Here is a 25,868-nt window from a genome sequence, read left to right on the forward strand (position 1 = left end):
TACTCCAGCTGTGGGCTTGACTATAAAAGCTTCCCAGGCTTGTTTCCGTAGAATTAAATCTTGTCTGCAGTTAGTGAAGTGGCATTTTGTAAGTCATTTCAGTGGTGATAGCCACTTGAGCCTGACTAGGACACTTGCTAATGACTCTCTAAAAGAAGAGTTTCCCACTTATAAAATGGGAAGACTTTCAGTTATCAAATGCATATTATTCTACAGTGGTTCAGGGAAGTGCCTGCTCTGCAGCTCATTCATTAGTGGGAAAGGGAGGGCAATAAAAATAAACTTGCCTTGTGTGGCCGATGAAGATTTGCTGAGCTTTACAAGGAAATTTTGGGGTGGGAAGATGTGATGTACGTACTTGCCAACTGTCTCCCTGCCTTCAAATGCTTTGTCCATTTAATGTCTTCCCGTAGAAGCAGTGGGCTGTTCCTGTGACGTGCAACGCTGGACACTCCATTAAATGTTGTCTTAATGGCTTGTGTTTTGCACAGTTGTATGAAATGCCCATTAATGGAGACAGCTTAATGCCATCACCCTGAAGTAATGAATTGGTATGGATTGCCATTACCATTATAGCGCAGTTAAAAGCTGTGTTTGTTTCCGATTTACATTTCCCAGCTCTGCAAGCAGATGGGTTTTCAGGCCACGCAGTTGGGAGGAACCTGACGATTCAGCTGCAACCTCCTTATTACAGTATTTGTAGAACAGCAGTTCTAGGGGGGTGTTTTGTTAACTCAAATTGCTTAAATGATGCATTTCATTAAAATCGTTGTGCTACTGCAGAGTGTATTCAGGGATCACTGTTAATCCAGTGTATTCTGTAAAGCTGGAAATGTCTGTGTAATACATCTTCATCTCACTGCTCTTGATAAAAATTGCTACCCCTTGGCTCTCATTCAATTTTTCTGTTGTTAAAATACTTGTACCCCTATAACTTCATATGGATTTATACAAAAAGATACTCAGGAGCCATGGGAGAGTGTAGAGTAGTTAAATTTTGCAGTCCTAAATGTGTTCCTCTTCCAATGAAACTGCAAAGTATCGCTTACTTTTCCAAAAGGCTTCGTTGCCTTGAGTATTTGCTTCTCTGGTTTCCTGAATGGTGCCAGTGTAGCTGGTCCCCTTGCCATTAGTAATGCTGAAACATGGTGAGCTCTGTATGAGCAGCTGAATCACAGTGGATCGCTTTAGACAAGTAATTTTTTTTCTTTTTCCATTTCATAGGCTGTCTCATCGATCTCCTCTTGATCCTGTAAAGTCAGGAGCACTCAGCCCACTTTCTGGGCTTTGAGTCCATACCAACAGATCTGTAGGTCACTGCTTTAGAGGGTGGTGCTGTCTTGCACCACCTATAGATTTTTGCTTAGCATGTCAATGCCTGGGCTTTTTAGTCCTTGTGGCTCTTGCCAAGTGGAGGACGGATATTTTTTTCCCCATAATTTGCTTTTTGCCCATAACATTTCTTTTGCTTTCTCTCTTCTGCTTAGGTTGCTTTGAATGTTGCATTAAGTGCCTAGGAGGAGTGCCATATGCTTCGCTCGTGGCAACCATTCTCTGCTTTTCGGGGGTAGCGTTGTTTTGTGGCTGTGGCCACGTGGCGCTCACGGGAACCGTGTCTATCCTCGAGCAGCACTTCTCCACGACTGCCAGTGACCATGCTTTGCTGAGTGAAGTGTAAGTATGCCTTCCATTTCCATTATTCCTTGTAACACCCTCATGCTAAATGAGTAGAGATGGATTCAAACCTCAGTCTTCATTCCTGAGTATTAGGTTGCTTGTTTGTCCAACAGCGCTCAGTGGGATTTTGATGTTCACACACAATCAGTGCATGTATCCTGCTTAACCTGTTTATATTTGGACCGATACTATTTAATATCTTCATCAGTGCCATAGACAGTGCGACTGAGTGCATCCTCAGCAGGTTTGCAGATGACACCAAGCTGAGTTAGTTCACTTGAGGGAAGGGATGGCATCCAGAGGGACTTGGACAGCCTTGAGAAGTGGGCCCCGTGTGAATCTCGTGAGGTTCAACAAGTCCAAGTGCAAGGTCCTGCATCTGGGTCAGGGCAATGCCCAGATCAATGCAGGCTGGGACATTAATTGATTGAGAGCAGCCCTGTGGAGAACTGGGGGGGGTACTGGTGGATGAAAGGTTGGACGTGACCCAGCAACGTGCACCTGCAGTCCAGAAGGCAAACCAAATCTTGGGCTGCATCAAAAGGAACGTGGCCAGTGGGCTGATGGAGGTGATTCTGCACCTCTACTCAGCTCTGGTGAGACCCCACCTGGAGTCCTGCATCCAGCTCTGGAGCCCTCAGTACAGGAAATACATGGACTTGTTGGAGAGGGTCCAGAGGAGGCCACAAAAATGATCAGAGGGGTGGAACAGCTCTGCTGTGAGGACAGGCTGAGAGAGTTGAGGTTGTTCAGCCTGGAGAAGGCTCCTGGGAAACCTTGTTGCAGCCTTTCGATATATAACATGAGCTTATAAGAAAGACCTAAAAATGCTTTCCACCAGGGCTTGTAGCGACTGAACAAGGGGTAATGATTTTAATCTGAAAGAGAGTAGATTCAGTGTTTGTTGGTGACACCAAGTTTGAAGGGGTGACAGGAATAACAGGGAAGTCTTGTTTTGTCCATTCGTCCTCAGAAGAAGGCAGACTGGTGTGGTATAGATGGGGGGAAAAAAAAAGAGAGATAAAAGACTGGAAATAGCTTAAACGTCTCTGCAATTGTAGCCTTTGGAAATAACCACTGGTTAAATATTAGGGGTTTTTGTGTTCCAAAGGTTTCTGTATGGCACCAGAGCAGGGCCTGGAGGCCAGCACCAGGGCTCTTGCCCAGCCCCACCAGCACCCAGCCTCTCATTCCCCTGGTCGCTGAGAGATGCATGGGTCCCAGGTGATCTGAACACACTGGTCCTTGGCAGCCCCTCCAGCTGGACCACCAGGCTGTGGAAAGGCTTTTATTTGGCGGCACTGAGGAATTTTGCTTGAGTCTCGATTCAGGATGATCATGTGCTGGTGCTAGGATGCTGACTGGCTCTGGGTTCGGCTTCCTGCCTGCTGCTTACCACAGGGCAGCACTGGCTGCAGGCTGGAGACCTCCCCTGTGCATCATAGAATCACAGAATGTCCTGAGTTGGAAGGGACCCACAAAGATCATCAAATCCAGCTCCTGTCCCTGCATATGACAACCCCACAGTTCACACCGTGTGTCTGAGGGTGTTGTCCAGTCTCTTCTTGAATACTGCCAGGCTTGGGGCTGTGACACCTCCCTGGGGAGCCTGTTCCAGTGCTCCACCACCCTCTGGGAGAAGAACCTTTTCCTCATGTCCAACCTAAACCTCCCCTGGCACATCTTCCTGCCATTCCCTTGGGTTCTGTCATTGGTCACTAAAGAGAAGAGATCAGTGCCTGCTCCTCCTCCTCCCCTTGTGAGGAAGCTGTAGACTGTGCTGAGGTCTCCTGTTAGTGTCCCCGCTCTGTACAGGGGGATGGCACGAGTAAGGGCAGCCGAAACCTGCTAGAAGCCACCCAAGAGCTGTAGGCAGGGGTCCCTGTGTGGGCCACATGTGTCCGTGAAGAGGGGGCCCACGTGGCACATTGCCAGTGGGCCATGTTCCATGCGCTCAGCCTGAGATTTCCACAATTGGCCCCTTCCCATCCCCTGAGAGCTCTGTCGCTGGTCCCACAGCACCATTTTAGGGCTGCTTCTCCTTCGCAGGACCCCCTGTGCTCAGATCTGCCACATGGCTCTGGGGCTGCGCCCTGCTGGGGTCCTGTCCCACCTCCCAGCAGCTCCCAGCCCCATGGTTTGGCTGGGCGCCATGTCCCCAGCTTCAGGGCATGAGCCATGGGGACCCTGCATTTAGACACAAGATTTAGCAAATAACTAAGCTGCTGTTCCATCTGAACAACTAACAAAATGGCCTTGTGCTTGTATCATTCTTATTTTGAGCAAAATAAAAGAAATTGAAAAAGTAACTATGGTAGGCAGCAAGTTTTAATTTCTGGAGAATTGCTGACAATGTTTCTTATCAAGTCAGTCTGGCAGCTGGGGAAATGTGTCATTCCTACCAAAGCAGCTGAGGTCCTGGGCTTTATGGAGATCTAACAAGGCAAGGGAGAAAAGGTGCTAGAAAGGAGCAAATAATTTAAGGCCAAAGAGACATAAATGAAAAATATACTAGTAGGGTACCCTTTGTGAAATTGATTGTTAACCAGGTTTCATATTTTGGCTAATATGCATCAAGTTCCTCCTAGACTATTAATGATGGTGGTATGAATTCTTCTCTCTCAAATGTTGGCTTAATTTTTTCATGCTTTACAGCACAGGTGCAACAGATTTATCCTGTTATTTTTAATCAGTTTGTAAAATAAACATAACACTTCCCACGTGTAATTTTAAATGAGCGATATCCTATTTTGATACAAGAGGTGTGGTATCTGTCTGGATAACATTTAACTATATAAATGGTAGTAACCACTTCTCTAAAGAAATTAATCTATAATATTCAGATGCTCCTTGGAGATGTACACGTATACTCACAGCTACTTAGTGGAGAGTGGTAAGAATTGAAAAAGCATTTGAGGAAAAAATTATAAAATTAGTATAAAATTAACCTCTACTGTTCTGTGAATATAAAATTACTGTTCTGTGAGTATAAAATTAACCTCTACTGTTCTGTGAATAACTTCATCTGTAATAACCATCCCAACAATGAAATGACGTTTAAGAAGCTCTAAGTTCTTGTGCTAATAACAAAGTAGGAGTTTGGAGACCACAGAAATGTCATATGAAAGGTACATCATTCTCATCCTCCAAAACAATCAGATTCAGATATTGAATCTGATTGATAATATTTAGAAATAATTAGTTCCATTTACCTATTCTAGCCAGAGTAAAAATTCCATAAGTGTCATTGCAGATGGTAGATTTTTAAGGAATCGAGAACCTTCTCAAATCATATCCAAGGGAAATGCTTATGCCATGTGATCTACAGTCTTCTTCCTCTGGATGGTTCCAGAGTTCCTGAAATAGAAGCATTTCCTAAATATTTTTTCAGTTTTTGAAAATTTAATTACGTTTTGGGGAGCTCAACACTTCCGTGACTTAAGGCACTGAAACTACTTGCTCACTTGAAAGTACCCTCCTAGACTGTGGAGCAAACTCTTCTTCCTCAGGAGAATTTACTGCATTTGCTGAGTTTTGTATCAGAGAAGTATCACTGAATTTTTGCAAACCTACATTAGCTGGATTTTATGGGTAAAAACAGTGAATATCAGGGACTGCTTCCTTTCCCGAAGCCAAAGGAATCGCTACAGACCCTGGCAGTTCAGCCAGTAGTTCAGCTTCCCTGATTTAGTTTTCGGCATCAATAACAGGGAAAAAAGTCTCCATAGTGGAGGCATGAAATTGGGGCTTCGAGCTGGTGACTAATAGCAGTCAGTGTAAGAACTGCCACACAGGGGACGCTCAAGCAGATTCAAGACTAATGCATGTCAGTATTGCTTACCTGTAGAAGTGGGATAGTAATTCCAGGGCTCTCCTGCAGCCCGCATCCTAAAAATGCATTAAGGAGCCTTGAACTTTATTTCTACGAGGGGAGTTATACTGTTTATGATTTGGGAGGACTGACTTTGTTTTCAAAGGACTGAAATCTAATTATATTTTTTTTCCTTTTCCATTTTAGAATACAGCTAATGCAGTATGTAATTTATGGCATTGCATCATTTTTCTTCTTATATGGGATAATCCTTTTGGCAGAAGGTTTTTATACAACAAGTGCTGTGAAGGAGCTGCATGGAGAGTTCAAAACAACAGCCTGTGGCCGCTGCATCAGTGGAATGGTGAGTAGCATTAGAAATGGGAACAGTCATCTTTGCTTGCTGAAATACGTTGGGCTCGGTTTGGCTCCTGTGGTTTCAAACCACAATATATTGCTGCCTTATTTGTTTAACTCCCTATAGGTGGTCAGAGTCAATCCCTGTCGCTAGTCATCCTTTGAACTTTGACGATGCTTGGTCGAATCCAAATTCTGCAGATGGACTGTCAGGGTGTTACTGTGGCCTCTGAAGCTGAACCCACTGGTCTAAACTAAGTTGTTGGAGACTGCTAGTTTTAAAACACTCAATGTGAGACAAAATGACAGATGTGCTTTTAGGCGTTCACACACTAGTGATGCTTAAAGGCAGACTGTAAAATGGCTGCATTTTGTAGAGCTGTTTAAATAACAAACTGTAATGCCTCTGACTTCCATAGTCAATTCTGCTTAGGATGTCTGGATTCTTCAGACAAACAGTAATGAATGAAGCTTCGCAACATCTTTGCACTTGAATCAAGCAGTGCTGTCTTGCTTTTGCAGATGGCAGAAAGCATACAGATACAATAGTGAGTCTTATTTGCAAAGCTGAAACACTTCAAGCCTTAAAGTTACAAGCCATCTTCCCTTCCCTGTACTTCTGTATGAGAACAACATTTTTAAAAAGTTTAACTAAAAATAAAACTTCAGATTCTCACCCACGTTGTCCCTTAGGGCGCACTCCACAAGAACAGAAACGTAACTGTGTTTATGAGAAAGGATTTCAAAGCTATTTCTGAAAATCTGAATTCAAAGCTTGTAGTTATGGAGGAAGCTAAAGCAGTGTAACAGATCGCCCACAGGAAAGTGTGGGTGAAAAGAGAAGAGGCTTTTGATGTGATTGTTGCATTTTAATATACAATCTATATCCTGTACTTTAAAAGTATGTACTTTCAGCTGGTTAAATACAAAGGAGATGCATGTTTGTTTTCAAAAGCTTTAACGATTTTCCACTGTACTGTTGGATACTTAGTGAATTTTTCAAGAGCTAATACAAATAAAACATCCTATCATTTCCCAGTTAAGCAGCTATTCACTCACCGTTTTTCCAGGAAGTGTGATCTTCACTGAGGAGAAAGATCTAAAGCAGTGTTTTCCAACGATCCAAAAGACACTAGAAACATACACATATGTGCATCTCATTAGTGCAGACAATTGCCTGTGCAGTTGAGCAGTTGCAGGCACATGATTGTCAGCTGCTTAGATAAATACCAGTGTGACACATGGAAATGTGACAGAAAAATGTGTTTTTATGTTTGTCCACACAATGAAGGAGAGAATTTAGCAGCTGAGTAATGGCTTAGAGCTCTGGTAAGACACATGAGTGGTGACAGTCATGGTGTAAAAATTCCTGTACGCCGCTGTGTAGTGGTAGAGCTCCGTAAAACACCAGGGTTAGAACAAAGTTTACAAGGAGATCTATCGTTTTAACAGGCTAGTTCCTGCAGCTGGGTATGGACAACAAGCTGTTAGACACACGGTCATTTTTTTGCCTCTTTGATCAAGGGTTGTCCTATGCAGGGACAGGAGTTGGACTTGATGGTCCTTGTGGGTCCCTTCCAACTCAGGACATTCTGTGATTGTACAGTAAGAGTTCCTCTGTTACGTTACCCAGGTCCTGAAAGGCAGTCCCTTCCATCTTGTATAAGGTTATTGCACAACATAGACTTCCAGCTTTCCTAAATTATTTTTGTTGGCTGTGGTAATGCAGAATAGCCATTTCCCACAGTTATCACAGTAAAGGTGAGTGTGTTATTTCCTGGGTATTTTAGGAGTTAAAGGCTTTGTGTGCTGCTTCTCATGCACACTTCCATGTGCAAGTATACAAACCCATATTTTACATATAGCGTATCTTTAGAAATACTTTAAACTAGTCCGCTCAGTCCTTACCAAAATCCAGAGAGAGCATTATTGCATAAAACATGCAAGTCTGGTGTATGGCACTATCTAATACAAAATAGGGTATTTCAATTCATCTGTGTATAAATTAAAGGCTAGCTGGGTTCTCCATGTGCCTTAGTTTTGCAACCGCTTCCCCCTCCCTACAGGCACCACCTTCCTTGGCTGTACAATGTAACCGATTGCTCAGCCTTTGCTGTACCATTTGCAGCCTCGTTCAGTGCACCTGGACAAAAAGCCTTTGAGGATGCAAAGTTCCAGCACTGCAGCATTCCTTCCGTCCATCAGTTCTGGGTCAGGCTGTGACAACCTCCCCACTCAGAGCCCTTCCCATCCTCGCTGTTCTTCTCTGGCACACAGGTGGTGAGCGAGATAGTTCAGCATCAGTGCTTTGCTGGAAATGAAGCCTTTCCAGTCCACCTGCAGTTAAATAACAGTGAAAAGGCAGCACATAAGACAGAAGAGCGTTTCCCCACTCTCCAAGTAGGGTCCAAATCCTAGTCTCGCCATGAGGAGGGGACTTAGGAAGTGATGCCAGTGCTACCATGTCACCATAAAACTTAGAAGTAGAGGGAAAAGGCAAGAGGTTCAGTGGGAGGGGGAAGCTGGAGATTTCCAAAGCAATGAGTGCCATACCTGATAATTTTACCAAAGAAAATCGCATGTAATCCTTTTTTTTTGTTTGTTTTTGGTTTTGTTTTTTTTTTTAAGAGTAAAGCCAAACGAGCAAATTTCAATGGAAAATCCATGATTCTCTAAGGCAAGGGTGTCAAACCTGTTTTCACCAGGGGCCGCATCAGCCTCGCGGTTGCCTTCAAAGGGCCCAGTGTAATTTTAGGACTGTATAAATGTAGGAGTAGTTACGTTTATACAGTCCTAAAATGACATCGGGCCCTTTGAAGGCAACCGCGAGGCTGATGCAGCTCCCAGAGAAAACGAGTTGGACACCCCAATCTAAAGTGAAGTAACTAATTTTCTTCTTGGCAGTGTGTACTAGATCAATTGAATCTTTCTGATCTGCTGCAACAGTCGTGCTATGTTTGCAAAAATAGGTATTCTCAAATGTTACATTCAAAATTGATTTCAATAAGTCTGGGAGTATGGGAGAGCTCTGTGAACATCGATTCACTCTATTGTTTTGATTAGCAGGCTGTAAAGAAATGGTAGTATGTTACAGTTAATTAAAAAAACTCCTTAAATTGATTTTTGTTGGAGTTTTATTGGCTTTAGCCTACAACCAGCATCCTTGCTTAGCCGAGAATCTGAAGAAATTAATGGACTGCTCTTTCAGGAGGGCAAGCTGCTTACTCAAGCAGGCTGATGGAAAAGGAAATGTCTGAATTACTTTGTCAGTAGCATTTAAACTACCACAGTATTTCTAAGCAATGAGAACACTGATTTTATTTGCGCTTCGAAATAAAATGTTGTCGTTCTTGATTTCTGAAAGTACGCTTAAAGGTTATTTTGGAGCCTTTTTAAGGAGAATTCAAGTACTCTTTTCAAAGAATAAACGTGAAGTGCTTGTGTTTTCTCTGCCCAGTTTGTTTTCCTCACCTATGTGCTTGGAGTGGCCTGGCTTGGGGTCTTTGGCTTCTCTGCTGTGCCTGTCTTTATGTTCTATAACATATGGTCAACTTGCGAAGTCATCAAATCTCTTCAGACAAATGTGACGGTTCCAGGGGACCAGATCTGCGTGGATATCAGGCAATACGGTACTCATTTTAATCCTGATTAAATGCCTTATCCTTTCTCCTTGGACTGTCTTCAGTAGTTTTGTCTCAGCCTTAGCAAATGAACCGAATGCAAAAGCACCTCCTATCTCTGAATATGCTATTACTTTTCTAATTAATTCAGATAACACTGATCTCTTTCCAGATGCAATCAATTTAACTGAACTGGCAAGTCATTTATCTAAAATGATTTTGTAGCAGTTTCCAATACTATAATATCAGGTTTAAAAATAGATCAGCCTCAAAATAAACTCCTTAGAAATAGTACGGAGAACTAGATAACCAGATTCTGGGGTTTGAACCCGTATGCATGGATTTGTTTTTTCCTTTCAAAAAGCTGTTTTTACATTTATATATGAAGTTAACACCTGAACTTTGCTCTAACAATTATTTTCAGTTAAAAGACCCAAAACCTGCAATCGAGAGTCTCTCTGAACTATTAGTGAATTAATACTGCTTTCTGATGACACACAGAAAGCCGAGGGGGGTGCAGGTAGCAGAGGAGTGGGACGATACCTTCAACTAGGGTCAGGCTCTTCAAGTAGTTCATTCCTTAAGGTGAGTTTTCCCCAAAGTTAATTTTTTCAGCTTCCCTTATGCAGAAGAGCTTTTGTCACTATTACTTTTGGCTTCATTTCAGCTAGCATTTTCTAGAAATGTTTCTCTCTTTGGACTGGATCATTCAAAGCTGAGAAAACAGATTCAGAGTTGAAAAAACTTGGTTGTGCTTTCGTATCAGGCTGTAAGTCCAGCAGGAGAAGATAAGCTATATTCATTTTTAAAAGCAAGAAGTCCCAAATCAGTTAAACATTTGCATTCTATTTTAGCGGCTGACAGCAAGAGGCTGGGAAGATGTTTCCTTCAGCAGCAAAGCCTGAGAGTATAGGGAGCAAATGTGCTCCTCCACCTTTCTGCTTCTCCGGATTGTTTTGCAGCTGTATGGGCACCGTGTAGGGCTGCGTTGTTTCCTGAGCAATAAAAGCATTTGGGTTTCAGTGTCTGATGGGACAGAGCAGCTCCTTAACAGGTGACTTGTGTCCCTGAACCGGCCTCGCGATTTTGGGTGGAAGCAGTAGCTAAAAGGCTTCAAGTGAATATTGCAGTTGCAGAGAAGCAGCTGGCTTTAAAGTAAATCCTGTGAAATCTTTTTGAAAGCCACGCCATCCTGAGATAATTTCAATGGTTTGCCCTTACAGAGCTGCTAATTCCAACCATCTGACATGCAAGTTATATGGGGGAGACAAACTGGTTTTCTCCTGTTTCAGATGGCTTTTGCTTAAGCTTTACAGCTGTTATGGACCCAAAATTTAGGTTATTTTAAACCTTCTAGATCCTGTCAACTTTTCAGATTTTCAGTCATGTAACAAAAGTAATTGGGAGTACGTGAGGTATGGCAGACTGAATTTTCTTGTAGCAGTGCTCTCCTAGTGCTTTTTTGCCTACTGGGACCAAACCAGGGAAAAACAAAGGAAGTAATTCTTCCCTCTCGCTCCATATTCACACTTTTCTACAGTAATGACTTGTTCAAGTAGAATTTAATCCAGTAAGTACTATCCTGAAAGGTGCCAAGTACCTCCGAGATGGAGATTATCCCTTAAAGTGCTGAGTGGGAGAGTAGGCAGCGTGTGACTGGACCTGAAGTGCAAAAACCCAACCAACCATTTGGCTGCCATATGGGAAAACCACATCTGAGAACACGTCTTGGCAGGAAGCCTCGGAACAGGGAGAAAGCACAATTTGAGCGAGTTGTTTTAATTCCTCCCGCCGACTCAAAAGCCGTCCTGGTCAGCGTGCCGGTGCCTAGAATGGGAACACAACTGGCCAGTGGGTGGGAAAGATGAGAGAGGAACAGAAAGCGTGTGTTCATCGCTAAAATTAGTGGTTTCTTTTGCTGTGGTATTTCAGGTATTATCCCTTGGAATGCTGTACCTGGCAAAGCCTGTGGCCCGATTCTAGAGAACATCTGCAACATGAATGAGGTACAGAAACATAACCTATGCGCAGCTTTTGCCTCCGAGACACTTGGGCATGGTGTAATAAATAACTTGGTGAAAGTTTTTGGAGAAAACCAATACTAATAGTATAAAGAGATTGATTTTTAACACAACACTGAAATTATTCTGTGTTAGGTCATCCAGAAAATGAAAATTATTTCAGAACATTTTTATTTTCTAAAGTTTTGCATACCTTGCTATGAAGATGGTTTTATTATCCTTATTTTCTAAAACAGTTGAAATGCATTTTATACTGTCCTCAATTATCTCAATGTTTTTAACATGTCTTTTTCTCTAGTTCTACATGTCTTATCACCTGTTCATTGTGGCTTGTGCTGGAGCTGGTGCCACTGTCATAGCCCTGGTGGGTAGCATTTTTTATTGTTGTATTGTGTAACATGTTCCTTCCAGACTTAAGATGCTTTATTATTAAATTTTGTGTGTACCTTAAAAATAGCGATACTAGATATTAAGGAGGGTGAGCTGTAATTGCCGTTATTTTCTGCTATGATTTGGTTATTACAGGTCAGCAGGTCCTGAACTTTTAAGAAGTCATCTTAACCCACTCCTCCATCCTTAGATTAAAATTCTTTGCATGTCCTTTGAAAATCGTATTTCTACCCACTATTTCTGTTTTTACGTTCGCTCTTTCTCTTCATTTTTGTAGTTTATTTGGTCAGTCGCTTGTAACCCCTTGGGTTTTTTGCCTGGACCTGGGCAGTTTGATTAGTCCAACTCTGCGATACCAGTTACAGGTAGCAGTTGGAAGAGGGCTGTGAACAGGATGACTCTGTCAGGCTTCGTCTGTCTTAACGCTTCCTCTCGCTGCCGGCTTCTAACCTCTTGTCAGCCAAATTTGGGTGTAAATTCACTATTGTTGATGACATAGCCTCAGGTCTGCGTGTAGGTTATCCTCTCTGGATAAATCACAAGTTACTTGTCTTGCATCTTCACCCTGCAAGAAACTGAGAATAACGTCTGTTGTAGAAGTATCGACAGTTGCCCGCGTGGGCTTGAGCCATCACCTCGTTGTATCTTACTCTCCTGTATTTTGTTCTCTTCCACCAGCTGATCTACATGATGGCTACTACATATAACTATGCTGTTTTGAAGTTTAAGAGTCGGGAAGATTGCTGCACTAAATTCTAAATTGTATAAGCCCAGTAAAGAGCTGCATTGCGTAGCTTGAAATACCACTGACACTCTAGGCTAAAAGTCTAGCTTTCTGAATTGTGTTACAGTAATTGTAAATAGCTCCAGTAAGCATCGGCTAGCTTATCAGATTAATAAAATGACTTCTTGTATATGAAACTATGATGTGGATGAGATCTGGCTATGTTTTCGTGTCGAGAGGATTCAGTTACTGTAGGGGTGTTTACAAAGCATCCTTTTGGAGATGGGACATTTCCATTTCAAGTCTCCACTTGTTTTTCTAACAGTCATCTCTAAAACAAATACTGGAACAGTCCAGGGTCAGAGCTATTAATTTATTCTTCATCCTGAACACCCAATATAACTTCCCTGAGCATACAAAATATATATGGTACAAAACAAAAAGAACAGTAAAGTATCGCCAGTCTCTTTTGGCAGAAATCAGAAGCCCAGGTATTTTGAATTAGTTGGCTTGTCTTTCCAGTGCACGGATGATAAAGTTGATTATTTTCTTTTACTTTATTTTCAAGTAATTGCCAAACCATGCTCTCTCTGGAAGGAAATACATCCTTGTATTAGCTCTGCGTAAAACAATCACATTCTTTCATTTGGACCCTGAACTAGTAAGAAACAGCATATAAATAGCTTCTGTTCTTGTATGGCTTGCACTTTAGTAACTGATTTCTCAGTAGCCAGATCTCAAAACTGTAAGTATGACTGCACAGGAAGCAAAACCATGCATAGATCATAGAGACCTTTTTACACTGTTGGGATTTAAAAAAAAAAAGTGAATCAGTGTTTTCAGATGTAGATTTTTGCATGAAGTATGGTCAGAAGAAGTTGGGAAGAGATGAATGCACAAACTAGAAAAAATCCACATAATAATAGTAATAATAAAGAACCAGTTGCTATATATTATATAAAACTCTTCATCTGGGTTTGGGCAATGGAAGTTTAAAATGTAGTTATCTTAATATACAATTAAGACTTCTTAACCCAGAGATTGCATGCTTTTGCTTAGTTTTGGACTCATGTTTTGTTGTTTAATTTTTCAATATGTTAATGTAGCCTTGTTCGCGTAAATAAAACTGCTTACAGTTTCAGGCTTTTTCCAGGGGGAGGGTGGAATTCTCATCGGCTTGTTGGGGGAAAAGACTGAGCAGGATCTGGGCTTGGATGTGCATAAACACCACCACCTTAGAAAGCAGTTCTTCTGAGCACCTCGTAGTTTGCAGATTACATACATCGCCACCTACAAAACTCTTTTGCTGCTACTCTCCATCTGCATTTTAATTGATCCGTACAACTCTGTAGCTCATTTTATTACTGTTACACTAACTTTCTCTAAATTGTGAATAACCAACTGAAATATTAGCATGCCCAGTTCTTAGAGATCTTTGAAAATAGCCTCCGTGCTTGTTTTAATAACAGAATGCTTATTAACGTAGAATAACTATTTTTTTGGTCGTTATTTTAAAGAGCGTCTATTAATCTAACTAGCAGCTTGCTTTGCCTCTTGACATGCTCACTAGCCATCATGCTCACCCTTCTCTTCCAGATCCACTTCCTCATGATACTGTCTTCTAACTGGGCCTACTTAAAGGATGCAAGCAAAATGCAGGCCTACCAAGATATCAAAGCAAAAGAAGAGCAGGAGCTGCAGGATATCCAGTCTCGGTCAAAAGAGCAACTCAATTCTTACACATAAATGTTTGCCACAGTAATTCAGCAGAAGAATTCTGTAGCTCTGACAAATCAACAGATAGCTGCTCTGCAGTACAGATGTGTGTCTACCAAACAAAATTAGAGACAAGTTGCAAAAGCTTCACATTCCAGCTCCTGGAACACATTCGTAGGGAAACCTTCCCATGGGTCATCTTCCATCCTTTCATATAGAGAACGGAGGTTTTATTCCAGGCATTTTAAAAGGCAACACTTCACAATACGAGTGACCAAATTCTTCTTCTTCGAGCCTTTTTGGTATCTAGGATTTGGCGTATTCTACAGCATGGTGTCCTGCACAACACGGAGGCAGGTGCTGCAAACCAGCAGGCAGCAGATCTCTGTGCAGCCCTTAGGCACATTAGCATCTCAGTTTATAGACACCCAATGGAACTGCGGCCGGCCGAGGTTTCTGGCAGCTCGTGATCGCATCCCAGTGCAGTTACAGAATCACAGAATCGTAGTTGCGGTTTTCGGAGTGGCCACAGGGTTGTCTCTGCCCACCCGTTGCAGCAGCGCTCTGCTGTCGTGCCACACTTTTGTACGACGCTCCTGTGCTTATGTGAGCGTTGAGCAGGTGTCCCAAGTTTTAATCTTTTTTCTTAACTCTATAATGGAATGTAGATCCCTGGATCTGGATAATGATCCCCTTCTTTGAAAATAAATGTCAGCTTTGCCTTAATATTTATTTTCTATAAATGTCTTAGCATTTATATAGTGGCAGGAGACCATTATCCGACATTTTCAGCAAGTGGAAAGTGTTACCTTATTAAAATGACGCTGATCTGACTATTCCAAATGAGCGGATGAGAAAAGTTTGCAGAGTTTTACACAAACAATAAAAATTACAGCCATAAAGCAGAATACAGGATGTCCACCTTTCTCTATCTTGGTGCTTAGCAAATTTATAGTCAGTGCTTATGTGTTTTCCTTTTTACAAATTAATTAGCACATTACGAAAACGTGGTGTTCAGAAAACAAAACAAAACAAACTGGTGCCATTTTAAAGTCATTTCCCATAGAAGTCTGCCTTCTAATCAATGTTTTTTTTCAGAAGCATTCAGTGATATCTTGAGTATTAGTGATGGTATCTTTGGTGTTTGTTCTATATGATATATATATATATATATATATATATAAATGTTGGGGGAAAAAAGTAAAATACATCAGTCATTTGAAAAAAATTAAATATTCAAGTCATACCTATGTTAAGCTGACGTGTGGTTTGATAGTTTTGACTGTTTGCTGAATATAAAAAAGGAAGCACAAATTTCTTCAAGTCAGTATTAAGAGAAAAGGCGTTTTGGGGGGTATAACTGCAAATGTAATTTTTTTTTGTTAAATATTGAAAAGTCTCATTTGACAGTTTCAAAAAAGGGGCAAAGTTGATCAATGTAGAGCAAATATGACAAAATAGCCTAGTGTATGTTCTTACCTGTTGCATGAAGGAGGCATTTCTACAGCAATGCAGGTGATGTTCTAGCCCAGTGTTTGCATAAGGGTAATATGGAGGCAGTGTCTTAAAGCCGAATTCTTTTCTAATTCAGTGTAGCTGTTACTGGGAGTTTTTGAAGTTTTGTTTAAGTAGTCTAATATTTTTATGTAAAGAGCATTAAATTTTGCTATGTATAAATTTTTGTAACCTAACAGTGAATCAATATTTTCTATCAGTGCCAAGGGCTTCCTGTAGTTACATCCAAGTGTTAAAATAAATATTTGTAGATAATAGACATCACTTGTGTATGCTTATTTGAAAACAAGACCTACAGCTCCTCTCTAGTAGCGCATCTCTAGGCTTTACGTTTCTCTTTCTGAAGTTAAAACATGTTTTGTTCAATAGTATCCATGCGCTCCTGTGCTGGGAAAGGCTGCCCATGGGTGTGGGTGTCAGCGAGTGTCTCTCAGGTGAAGTAGTGGTGGTTGTTCCAAGCCAGCAGAATGCAACAAGCGCTGTTCTTCCCCTTCCTCACATCAAACAGAAGGAACTTGCTCAGAAATTTAAAAAATGCCAGCATTGCTGCTGCAACACCAAATTTAGCAGCATGTAAAATTAGCCTAGCCCCTCAGTCACTTTCTAAATCTTAAATTTCTAAAGGTAAACTTTATTTCTGTCACATTTTTGGTATGCTGTGTTTCAACATCCAGTGAATTCAAGAGAGAGCTTTGGGGTTTTTTTGCCCCTAAATTCTGTCAAATTTGGCTTCATTGTCCTGTAGTTAGGTCAAGAGGAGCAGTCGCAATGCCAGCGCAAGTTATAACACATGCTGCTGCCCAAAATTACTTCCTTGGTTAAAAAATACTGTATTCTATACTGTAAATAAAGTTTAATGATCTTGCCTATAATCCACCTACAAAATACAAACCTTGAATAAAGACGAGTTAAATAGCTTTTTTTACTTGAATCTCTCCATTCTGGGCTGGTTAATACCAACAAGGTGGTAGTCAGGACCAGGCTGTTTGGAAAGGTCTTTGCTTCCCCTGCCAGAGCAGTGAAAGGGACACGTCAGCTTGGGGCTGTCACAGGCTGCTCTGCAAACGGTGCCAGCCAAGGGTCTCCACAGGACACCTCCAAAAACCTGGTGGTGACCTGGTGTTACTCTGACCTCCAGTTTGTAACAGTTGGAGGGGAAGGGGCTGGGTGGGAGGCATCACTTGGAAAGCTGTCAAAGGCCGTACAAACTCAGTGCCAAAGCCAAAAACTTGGGAATTCAGTGCCAAAACCTCAACATACTGATTTATTTCTTTGCACTGCTTTGTCCCTTCTCACACCCCACTCAAGGGCCTCCTCCTGGATTAATAACACATCAGGGCTCACTGTCTGAACTCACTGACCGAGGTGATGAGACAGCTGAAAATCAGCTATATTAATTTATAATTATACAGCCTGCAATCTTGGTGCCTAACATTTATTACCACTTTTTACAAGCAGAAAGAATAAAAACATTTTTATTGTAAAAATAATAATTAAATAATAATTTCACCAGAAGTTTTCATCCGTGTCTCCATGAGAAATGCCTGCAGCGCTGTATTGAGGACAAGACGGAGGGAAAGAAAGTGGTATGAGTCCAAAGTAGTTTCTTATATTTTAAATATAAACTTTACAAGAAAAAAACAAAGACACTGCCTGTGCTGCAATATTGTCGCTGTTTTAGTGAACTGAAGTGAATAAGCAAGCCTTTAAGGGTGAGGATTTGGTCCTTCACAGACAGAAAGCCATCTGCTGTAGCAAAAAGCTGCACTATCCATCCACTACTCCTGGAGTACTTATCCAGTGAAAGGAACACTACACAGATACAATTAGGAGCACCAGGGCAGGGTCTCATAAGTAAAACAAACCTGCACTTTAAAGGCACAGTTAATACTGAATCATCGCTATGGTTAGTATGAGAATTTAATTTTTTTAAACTGCTCCATATTTTTTGTTATATATATTTTCAATCCTACATCTTCAAATAAACTGAAAGATTTGATAGAGGATTGTCATCCTTTTCCTGTCAAGCAACTAAAACCTACATATTGTTACTTATCGATGGTAAGTCAGTGCAAGCAGCCAAAAATCTCTGAAATAACTGTGTGAACTACTTTGTTAAAAGTCCATGATGCTACTGATAAATCAAAGGTAGATTCAATAACACATCAGCAAGGTGCAGCACAGACAAACTTCTGCGGGGCAGTTTTACCCAAGAGGAATCAATCCCTCATCCTTCAGCTCACTGTGAACAAACTGAGATGCTCAGTGGCAGATAAAAGCATTTGAATTGCCACAGCTATTGGAACAGATCAGCGAGTGTCGTTCCCAGTTCCAAACTGCAAAGAGTGCATAATTTACCTGTGTAAGAACTGGAAGGATCCTCAATTTTTCCAACACATTTGCTCTTGATTATTAGGTTATTCTGCTTTTTAGGAAGGCAGATATCTCTCAACCATAACTACTTAATGAGATGGAGTAATAGAAACAATTAATAGTAATAACGAGCCTTACCTGTCATCCTTTTCACTAGATGTAAGTCCCTCTAAAAGTGACACTTCTCCTATTTCTTCTTTTTTTGAATCCTGGCAACCAAGAGAAAAATGCACTTTCTGTAGCTCGTTCTTAAGTCAAGGTTTAAGGTTTAATAATGCTATTTCTATTTTAAGACACCTAACTGAAAACAAAAATCTTCTGAAGGACCGACCCTTTTTCCGCAAATGCTGTATTATATCTAGAATAATGACGCTTCGGAAAAATCAGGTTTGGATAATGTCTGAACATGAGTATGCTGCACTCCTTCATCAAAGTAACATTCACCTGTGTACATACTTGGTCTTTCAAGGTCAAATTTTCCATTTTGCCAGAATAAATTCTATCAGTTGTGTTAGTGGAACACAAACTGACCTGTGTAGATTCAAACTGCACTTAAAATGCAGTTTAATCTAAAAACTGAGAACATTTCAGTGTAAATACTGTCCTAGTACCTAAAAAAACCTAACAGACCCCCTTCTACCGCACATCAGAACAAAAACCCTTACAGAAGAAAGTGTTTTTTTTTCTTCTGAATCAACACATTTCTGTAATACAAATCCAAACATTAATCTCTGCAGGTTGTTACAGAAAGCTTCTCAATGGGGGAAAGAAAATATGAGAATAATCACCTTGTTTGCTTGCTCCTGCTCTCTTCTCTGCTGAATTATTCTCATGTATTTTTCTAATGGATTGGGAGTAGAGTCCTTTACATTATCTTCAGCACCAGAATTAGTGTTTTCAGATTTTACCCCTTCCTTATCTTCTTTTTCCTCACCTACTTTTGAGTCTTGGAGCCACTTTAAGACATAAAATTAAATACCGATCAGCTCAAGAAAAATATACCTTAATACCTGCACTACACTCAGGATTTCATGTTAACCTCAGTAAAACATGCAAGGCTAAACAGCATTAAACTAGTTACATGCAGTTCAAGACACAGTGATAAGCTAGTGCTGTGATTCAAAAATCGACATCCAAGAAATCCCACTCTAACCCTGCCCAGATGTCTGAGACGTCGTGAGGCCTGAGGCTTCTGTGTGTGACAGTGACCTGCGAAGCGAGGAAGATGAGCTGGCACAGGTGAGCAAGTTCCTTGAAGGGCCTGGTTAGCCGGTGCGAAGGGTGGCACCAGCATGTGTGACCAGTACCACTACACTGAATTAAACCGAGCAAGGTTTAAGGGTTGGAAGAGGAAGACAAAATGGGAAGAAGCAAAAAACAAGTTTTATGCAGGTCCTAGAAGTCCAGAACTCGACATCAACATGTGCTACATCCGCTCAATGGGATTAATTAAGCAATCTCCTTAAGGTGTCCTTATAACTTCCACTTCCCAGGAAGAGCCCTAATGAACAGATGGACACATGTTCTGGTGGTGCCCCACCAGCAGCGGTCCAGACCAAAAAGGCAGCAAATGTACAGCTTGTACCGATAGCCTGGTGACAGCTGCCTTCTAAGTCTGCAGTGAAAAAGTTACCTGGCATAAAGGAGAAATTCTAGTGAGACTCTTTGGTTAATCGCACAAGTACGTAAAAGAAGTTAGCCTCTACTACTTGCACTTAAATAACAGAATCTGTTTTTAAGCAAGTAACACATACAGCAATCCTAAAATACATGGCACTAGAAAGCTGCATTACTGTCAGAAATTAAAATAGTAAATCACCACCTCTTTGTTAAGCTTTTCCACTTCTTTTTGCTCTCTTTCCAAAGCTTCCTCTTGCTCGCTCGCTCTCTTTTCTTCTCTTCCTTTCCTTTCTTCGTCTAAGTTTTCCTCAGCTTCTCTGTTCTGTTCTTCCATCTGTCTTTGATCCAGCACCGCTGTGAAAAATCATTTCAACATCTGCGATTTGATTTATGTAGTTCAGTAATCTACTACAGTTGCATACAAACAAGTAAGGGGTTCCTGTATAACACTGATAGAAAATGAAAAGCAACTGGATATATTGTTTATACATACTCCAAAATTATTCTTAGGTATCTGGTAATGTTCCTACCCACCTTTATACATTTTTAGTCTGATATATGACTCATTAAGAGTTAAACAGTAGAGCCAAAGCAGAGGCCAAAGAGCTGACAAATCTCCATGCACTTCTCATTCCTGCTGCTCTCATTAAATCTGTTACCCTGAAGTTCATATTCTTTCCCTCTCTGCAATATGGTTGGATACAATTCTTTATAAAGTACTTAAAAAACCTTTGAAAATTATTACAGGACACACTACTGATGTGACCAGTATATTTAAGAAGCTGTGTAAGTAGAACAGCATTCAGATAGTAATTAGACAGGCGTACTAAATACTGGGAATTGTTAGAGGCTAGAAAGCTCTTATTGAAATAAAAATTATCATAATGCTTCCAGCTAGAGCAAACAGAGAAGTGGCATATGCTGCAGTGAAATCATGCTCATCTACTCAAAGAATTAAAACAGCATTGTGATAATACAGTTTGCAAACAGAGTCAGGAAAAATGAAAAACATCCAAACAAGCGGTACGTAAAATACTTAAACAAAACCCCCCAAAAATGCACAACAAAACCAACCTTTTAAGTCTTATTTCTATCAAGACCAGAAACAATATTTAATAATTATCCTAAAGAGAACAGAAAAAAACAAAATAATCTCTCCAGAAATTGCCTGGGAGGTGAGACAGGTAGCAAAAACGTTTAAATTAAAAGGAAATAGAACTAAAACCAGGGTGAAAAAGTCATCATCATACAGTAAAGCAGAAGAAAACACTCCTTCCTCTTTATTACATAACTAGTGATTTTGGAAAAAAAAAACAAACAGTCGCTTCAGCATGTATGCCTATAGAACATTAAATATTTGGCTTTTTGTTTTCTACATTTGTCATTTTAAAAGGGTATTTGCTTTTGTTTCTGAGTTGAGAACTCACTTAAGTCCTGCAGCGAAGTGGCTGCTGCTGGTACAGTGGCTGTGACACAGTTTCCATTGACGATGTCCCCAGATGGATGCAAACCATCACTTTCACACTGCTCCGGAATGTCCCCCTGACCTGGAGAAGACGTTTGAACAATGGCTTCATTATTTGGTAATTACAATAGTGGAGCACAGCAATGGACACAAAGTGTGGGAATAGCTGAATGGGAACACATAAATATCAGCACTAATTGAGCGTTTTCCCTTCAACTTGACCATTTCCCTGAGGATTAAGAATTATCACAGGCTGTACTTGCTTCTTTAATTACAGAATGGTTAGTTTTGAAATTAGCTATTGGAACACATCTGTTTACAAAGCCAGAAGGGATTCATGAATAAATATACAACAGAAAACCAAAATGTTTTCATTTCTTTACACAATTAAGATACAGGTCACAGAAAAATTACATGTCCAAGCGTAGCTCATCCTCTCCGTGCACATAAAACAACCTTTAATTATTTGATCTCTTCCAACTGAAGTGATTCTACGATTCTATTCCATTATTAGAATCCTTGCCTTCCTCAGTGCACAGATGGATGCTGCCAACTCAGACATTCTACATTGTATTTTCTCCTCCCTGTGCAACGTATCTCTGAATTTACAAAAAACACAATTACTGTACTTCTGCTGTGATCATTGCTATAATACTCAACTGCTTCTTAATTATTTATTTGCAAAGTATGCAGACTGCTTCTATCTTAATTTTATGGGAGAAAGCAAAAGGAGATAGAAAATCAGATGTAACCATTATCTCTACGTAGTCCAAAAACACAGGACCATTTTCCCAAGCGTTTAGTGTAATATAGTACAGATATCTTAAGTATATCCTTAAGTTTTGGGTAACGGTTTAGAAAAATATCAATTTCCCATCCTTCAAATATTATCAAGGGTTCAAACATTTTTCTTTTCTACATTGTAATAAAACAGAAGTATTTTGCACAAAGAAAAACAAGACAGCCAAACTGATCAGTCTCTCTCTCCGAATGGTCTGAATCTCTTTAAATTAAAATTATTTTAAAGGAATTATAGATGAAAGCATCACAGAAAATTTCTGCCAAGTTGTCAGTTTAGCTAAGTTATGAGCATGGTTTCAGGTTCTTACAAAAAGCAATAGGAATTCCTACCAGCTTTACCCAGGAAAGTAAATGCTATACATGTTTTACAGAAGATCAAAACAATGGGGCTATCACACTCAGAAGAACATCTATTTTGGTTTTTTGCTCTCTCTTTCACTTTAGGTTTAAATTATAAGGTTATCAACAACAACATTATTTCCATATGAGGCATTGGTATGTTTCAGGGTACACAATATTTAAATAGTCAAAAAATTCCTTGCGCAAATAGGTTCCTGGTAAATATTATATCTAACTTGCAACGGTCTGCTAACCACACAAAAATACAGTACAAAACATATTTTCATTAACCATTCTGCAAAGGAAAAAAAAAAGGTAATGGTGTTTTTATACCTCCACTCCTTTATGTAAGGGTAGACAGCAAGAGGTGCTTTGTTTCCTTAAGACAAGCACATCAACTAAAAGCAATTATTGCCAACAGAAATTACAATCTTTTCTTGCTAGGGCTCACTCACCGCGGAATTAAAAGGCTTCATTTGGAAATCCTTGGTATACACAAACTGTAAAATTATTCTTTTGACTACCACATGTCACTGTAAGATACACCAGTAACTTACTGGGGCACAACATCTACTCAGGCCTAATTGCCAAGAAAATGCCAGTCTATTCTCATATGTCATAAAAGTGAAATATGTAATGTATTCCTAAAAGTCTCTAACAGAAATTAAACAAATAAATAAAAATATAATCAAAATATACGATGAGTAGGAACCGTTAGTGCCTATGGGCTCGGTTCACATTCAAATAATGCATTTAAAGTTCATAAAAATAAACCTTAATGAGGTAAATTAAAAACCAAATGTACTCAGTAAAACTTCACAGAGAAATCATCAGCTTCTGCTATTATAGTTATCCCCAAACACTATCAGCACGTTTGATGTTTAAACAAACAGTATCTTTTTGGTTTGGTTGGTTGGTTTTTAAAATACTGAAAACCATATTCTCACAGGTTCAGGAGATCAAGGTCATTGCTCCATCTTCCAGACGACACTACCAAAGGAATAAGCCAGCCTTGGACCCCGGAAAACACACCAGTTAGGAATATTTTCCTTGAAATCAGTGATTCTAACTCTCCCCTAAAATAACAATAATCTCTTCACCAACTATGAATTTAACGATACCGCCCAGTGAGGTATCTCTACCAGTCTCAGAAGAGTTTACAGACCTAACAAAATTTGGAAACGGGAAAGGTGTTTAGCTCACTGTTCACATCTTTCTCATTGACAACTTCATTTACTTTAAACCCACAGTTTCATGGGAGAGAAGGCTGCTCAGGTCCAACATCAAGTCGTCACTCAATTTCTTGAAAACTAGGAAATAAAGCCAGTAACTGTGCTTCTATTTCTCTCGCCATATACAAATGGTTATAAAGTGCATTAACTTCTATTGTCCTCGTCGTTCTACAGTACCTTAGTTACATCAAATTTTTTTCAGAACTGACCCTGCAGGCTTGAACGCAGCATATAAAGAGAAGGAAACATTTTAAAGCACGCAATGCAAAACATCACGTAATGACAAAGTTCTTCCTGTAATCAACAGAGAGCAGAAATGTAAATAAATAAAATGTTCATCTCAGAGGAAAAAAAAAAATAGGATAAAATTCATGTTTCAGAAACCAGACCATATGTTCCAAAACTACTCAGAGATGCTGATTAATGACAGCATAATTGCAAGTGTTCTTCACACAGGTACACACGCTTCTAAAGTAACTTCTAATTCACAATACTATTTAAGTTTCAGTTACTGAAGGACAAAAAAAAAAGGCAACAAGACTGTATGTAATGGCTGCAGAAACATATCTTCAGAATTACAACTTGGTAATACTACTCTGATATTGGTCCATGATGAAGACTCATTGGAGTTTTACTTTATGCAGCAAATATAATAAGAGTCTTGAGTTGTTTCATATAATAGTACACTTTGCTGTTTAAAAAAAAATCCTACACAACTTCAAAACCTTCTGTCAGACCTACATGCATTAATCAGAAAAAGGTTGTGCAAGATTTCTGAACAAAAAGTATGTTCACAAATTTCAGAACCAACTGGATTGTAGTGTCTACTTATTAACACATACTCTTCTCCTCTAAAGATGCAAATATGAAGAAGATGAATTCCTTATCACCTGAGCCAGCTTGTTTTTCTAATTTCCAGCATGAGTAAGAATTTTCTCTCTCCAACTGTAGTCTTAGATTATCAAGACAATTGTCTTGCAACTGTTAAGCCCTAAGGTATTAAACAAACTGTCCAAAATGCACTAAAACTTACACTCAAGAGAAGAAATGTGTTCTTCAAGGTCCTCATACATTAGTTTCTCTGGTCTGGACATATCAGTGAAATCTTGTTTGTCTGTTTGTTGATTATGAAGTCTGAAAGAAGAACAGAAATAATTTAATAAATATAAATGCTAACCTTGGAGCAAATAGCAATCTGAGATTTAAATACAAGGATTACTCACATGCTTAGCAACAGACTAAACCAAACACAAAAACCATGCAGCCAAAATGCTGTAACTTTTGGACTCAAAATTTAAGGTACTTAAATACCAGTGCTCTCACTTTTACCGAAAGTCAGCTTCATCTCTCTGACAGCCATCTCCTTACAGCCTTTCCCCCAGGCTGATGTATGACATAAAGGCATTACATCAAAGCTAAATACACTCTCAAAAGGCATGAAAAGGAATAAGGAAAAAAAGAAAAAGATAGATACAATGAAGCGTGACACTTAGTCAACTGAAACAAAAAAATTGCCTTTTTGCTTTGTGTTACATTCTTTAATTCCCACTTCAGTGTCATTTTAACACGTATGTTTTAGGTATTAGGTGTCCGGCAAAATACAAGGGTAAAATTCTGGGTGCTATGGAAAATGAGGTTAGTGCCCTCATTTTAAATCCCCGTTTATCTCATCAGAAAGATCACGTGAAAGAACAGTATCTCTCACGTGACCCAGCTACTAAACTCTGACCAGAATCAGAAGAGCAAGAGGAGCGCAGGTCACTAACGAAATTCAGCAGCAGCACTTCTTAAAGGAGCTCACTTCGCACCAGCTGGGGCTCTTCACCCCGGCATAAACATGTTTGTGCTTACAATTTCTAAGGAATTCAGGTCTCCTATGGGGCAAAAGTGGAGGACAAACAAAGCATACCCTCTCAGTGAGTAAGTGTAAATCTGGGGACAAACAAATCTGGATTGTCAGAAAGATAATTCGGTAAAGTCACTGGGGAAAATACTCTAAATTAAGTACGAGACAGTAAATGGAACTTCAAGGTTCTCGAAGTCTGCTTCATGGTTTTAGTGTTTCCTTCACATAAAGGGTTAAGTGTTAAATAATTCTTAAGGTTGCAAGGTTAAAGGAGATGCATGCCACTTTATTCAATACTGTGTCCTGCGCCACTGTAGAAAGACACACTGCCTCAGATTCAGCAAACAGAAGAGCTCTGCCT

The 25,868-nt window shown here is 40.0% G+C and overlaps 2 protein-coding genes across 16 annotated transcripts in view; one reads left to right on the plus strand and one right to left on the minus strand.

Annotated features, from left to right (window-relative positions):
- GPM6B (glycoprotein M6B) overlaps window positions 1–16,090 on the plus strand; it is a 112,546-nt gene extending 96,456 nt beyond the window's left edge. For 7 of the 13 annotated variants that reach the window (XM_065073023.1, XM_065073004.1, XM_021285348.2 and 4 more), the window contains 6 exons: window positions 1,488–1,674; window positions 5,696–5,852; window positions 9,303–9,474; window positions 11,398–11,471; window positions 11,785–11,850; window positions 14,197–16,090. In XM_065073023.1, coding sequence (XP_064929095.1) covers window positions 1,488–1,674; window positions 5,696–5,852; window positions 9,303–9,474; window positions 11,398–11,471; window positions 11,785–11,850; window positions 14,197–14,346 — 806 coding nt within the window. In that variant the 3' untranslated portion in view covers window positions 14,347–16,090. Of the gene's footprint in view, window positions 1–1,487; window positions 1,675–5,695; window positions 5,853–9,302; window positions 9,475–11,397; window positions 11,472–11,784; window positions 11,851–12,554 lie in introns of all 13 variants that reach the window. The other 6 variants (XM_065073029.1, XM_065072988.1, XM_065073038.1 and 3 more) reach the window with 1 other exon arrangement.
- The window catches only part of OFD1 (OFD1 centriole and centriolar satellite protein), a 38,084-nt gene continuing 24,369 nt past the window's right edge, over window positions 12,154–25,868 (minus strand). For 2 of the 3 annotated variants that reach the window (XM_065072859.1, XM_065072881.1), the window contains 7 exons: window positions 24,695–24,795; window positions 21,252–21,371; window positions 20,027–20,178; window positions 18,993–19,160; window positions 18,343–18,413; window positions 17,342–17,383; window positions 12,154–12,451 (listed from right to left, as the gene is read on the minus strand). In XM_065072859.1, coding sequence (XP_064928931.1) covers window positions 12,358–12,451; window positions 17,342–17,383; window positions 18,343–18,413; window positions 18,993–19,160; window positions 20,027–20,178; window positions 21,252–21,371; window positions 24,695–24,795 — 748 coding nt within the window. In that variant the 3' untranslated portion in view covers window positions 12,154–12,357. Of the gene's footprint in view, window positions 12,452–15,463; window positions 17,384–18,342; window positions 18,414–18,992; window positions 19,161–20,026; window positions 20,179–21,251; window positions 21,372–24,694; window positions 24,796–25,868 lie in introns of those variants that run through there. The other variant, XM_065072870.1, reaches the window with a different exon arrangement.

Source organism: Columba livia, chromosome 1 (genome assembly GCF_036013475.1).
Source record: "Columba livia isolate bColLiv1 breed racing homer chromosome 1, bColLiv1.pat.W.v2, whole genome shotgun sequence".
Classification (NCBI taxonomy): domain Eukaryota; kingdom Metazoa; phylum Chordata; class Aves; order Columbiformes; family Columbidae; genus Columba; species Columba livia.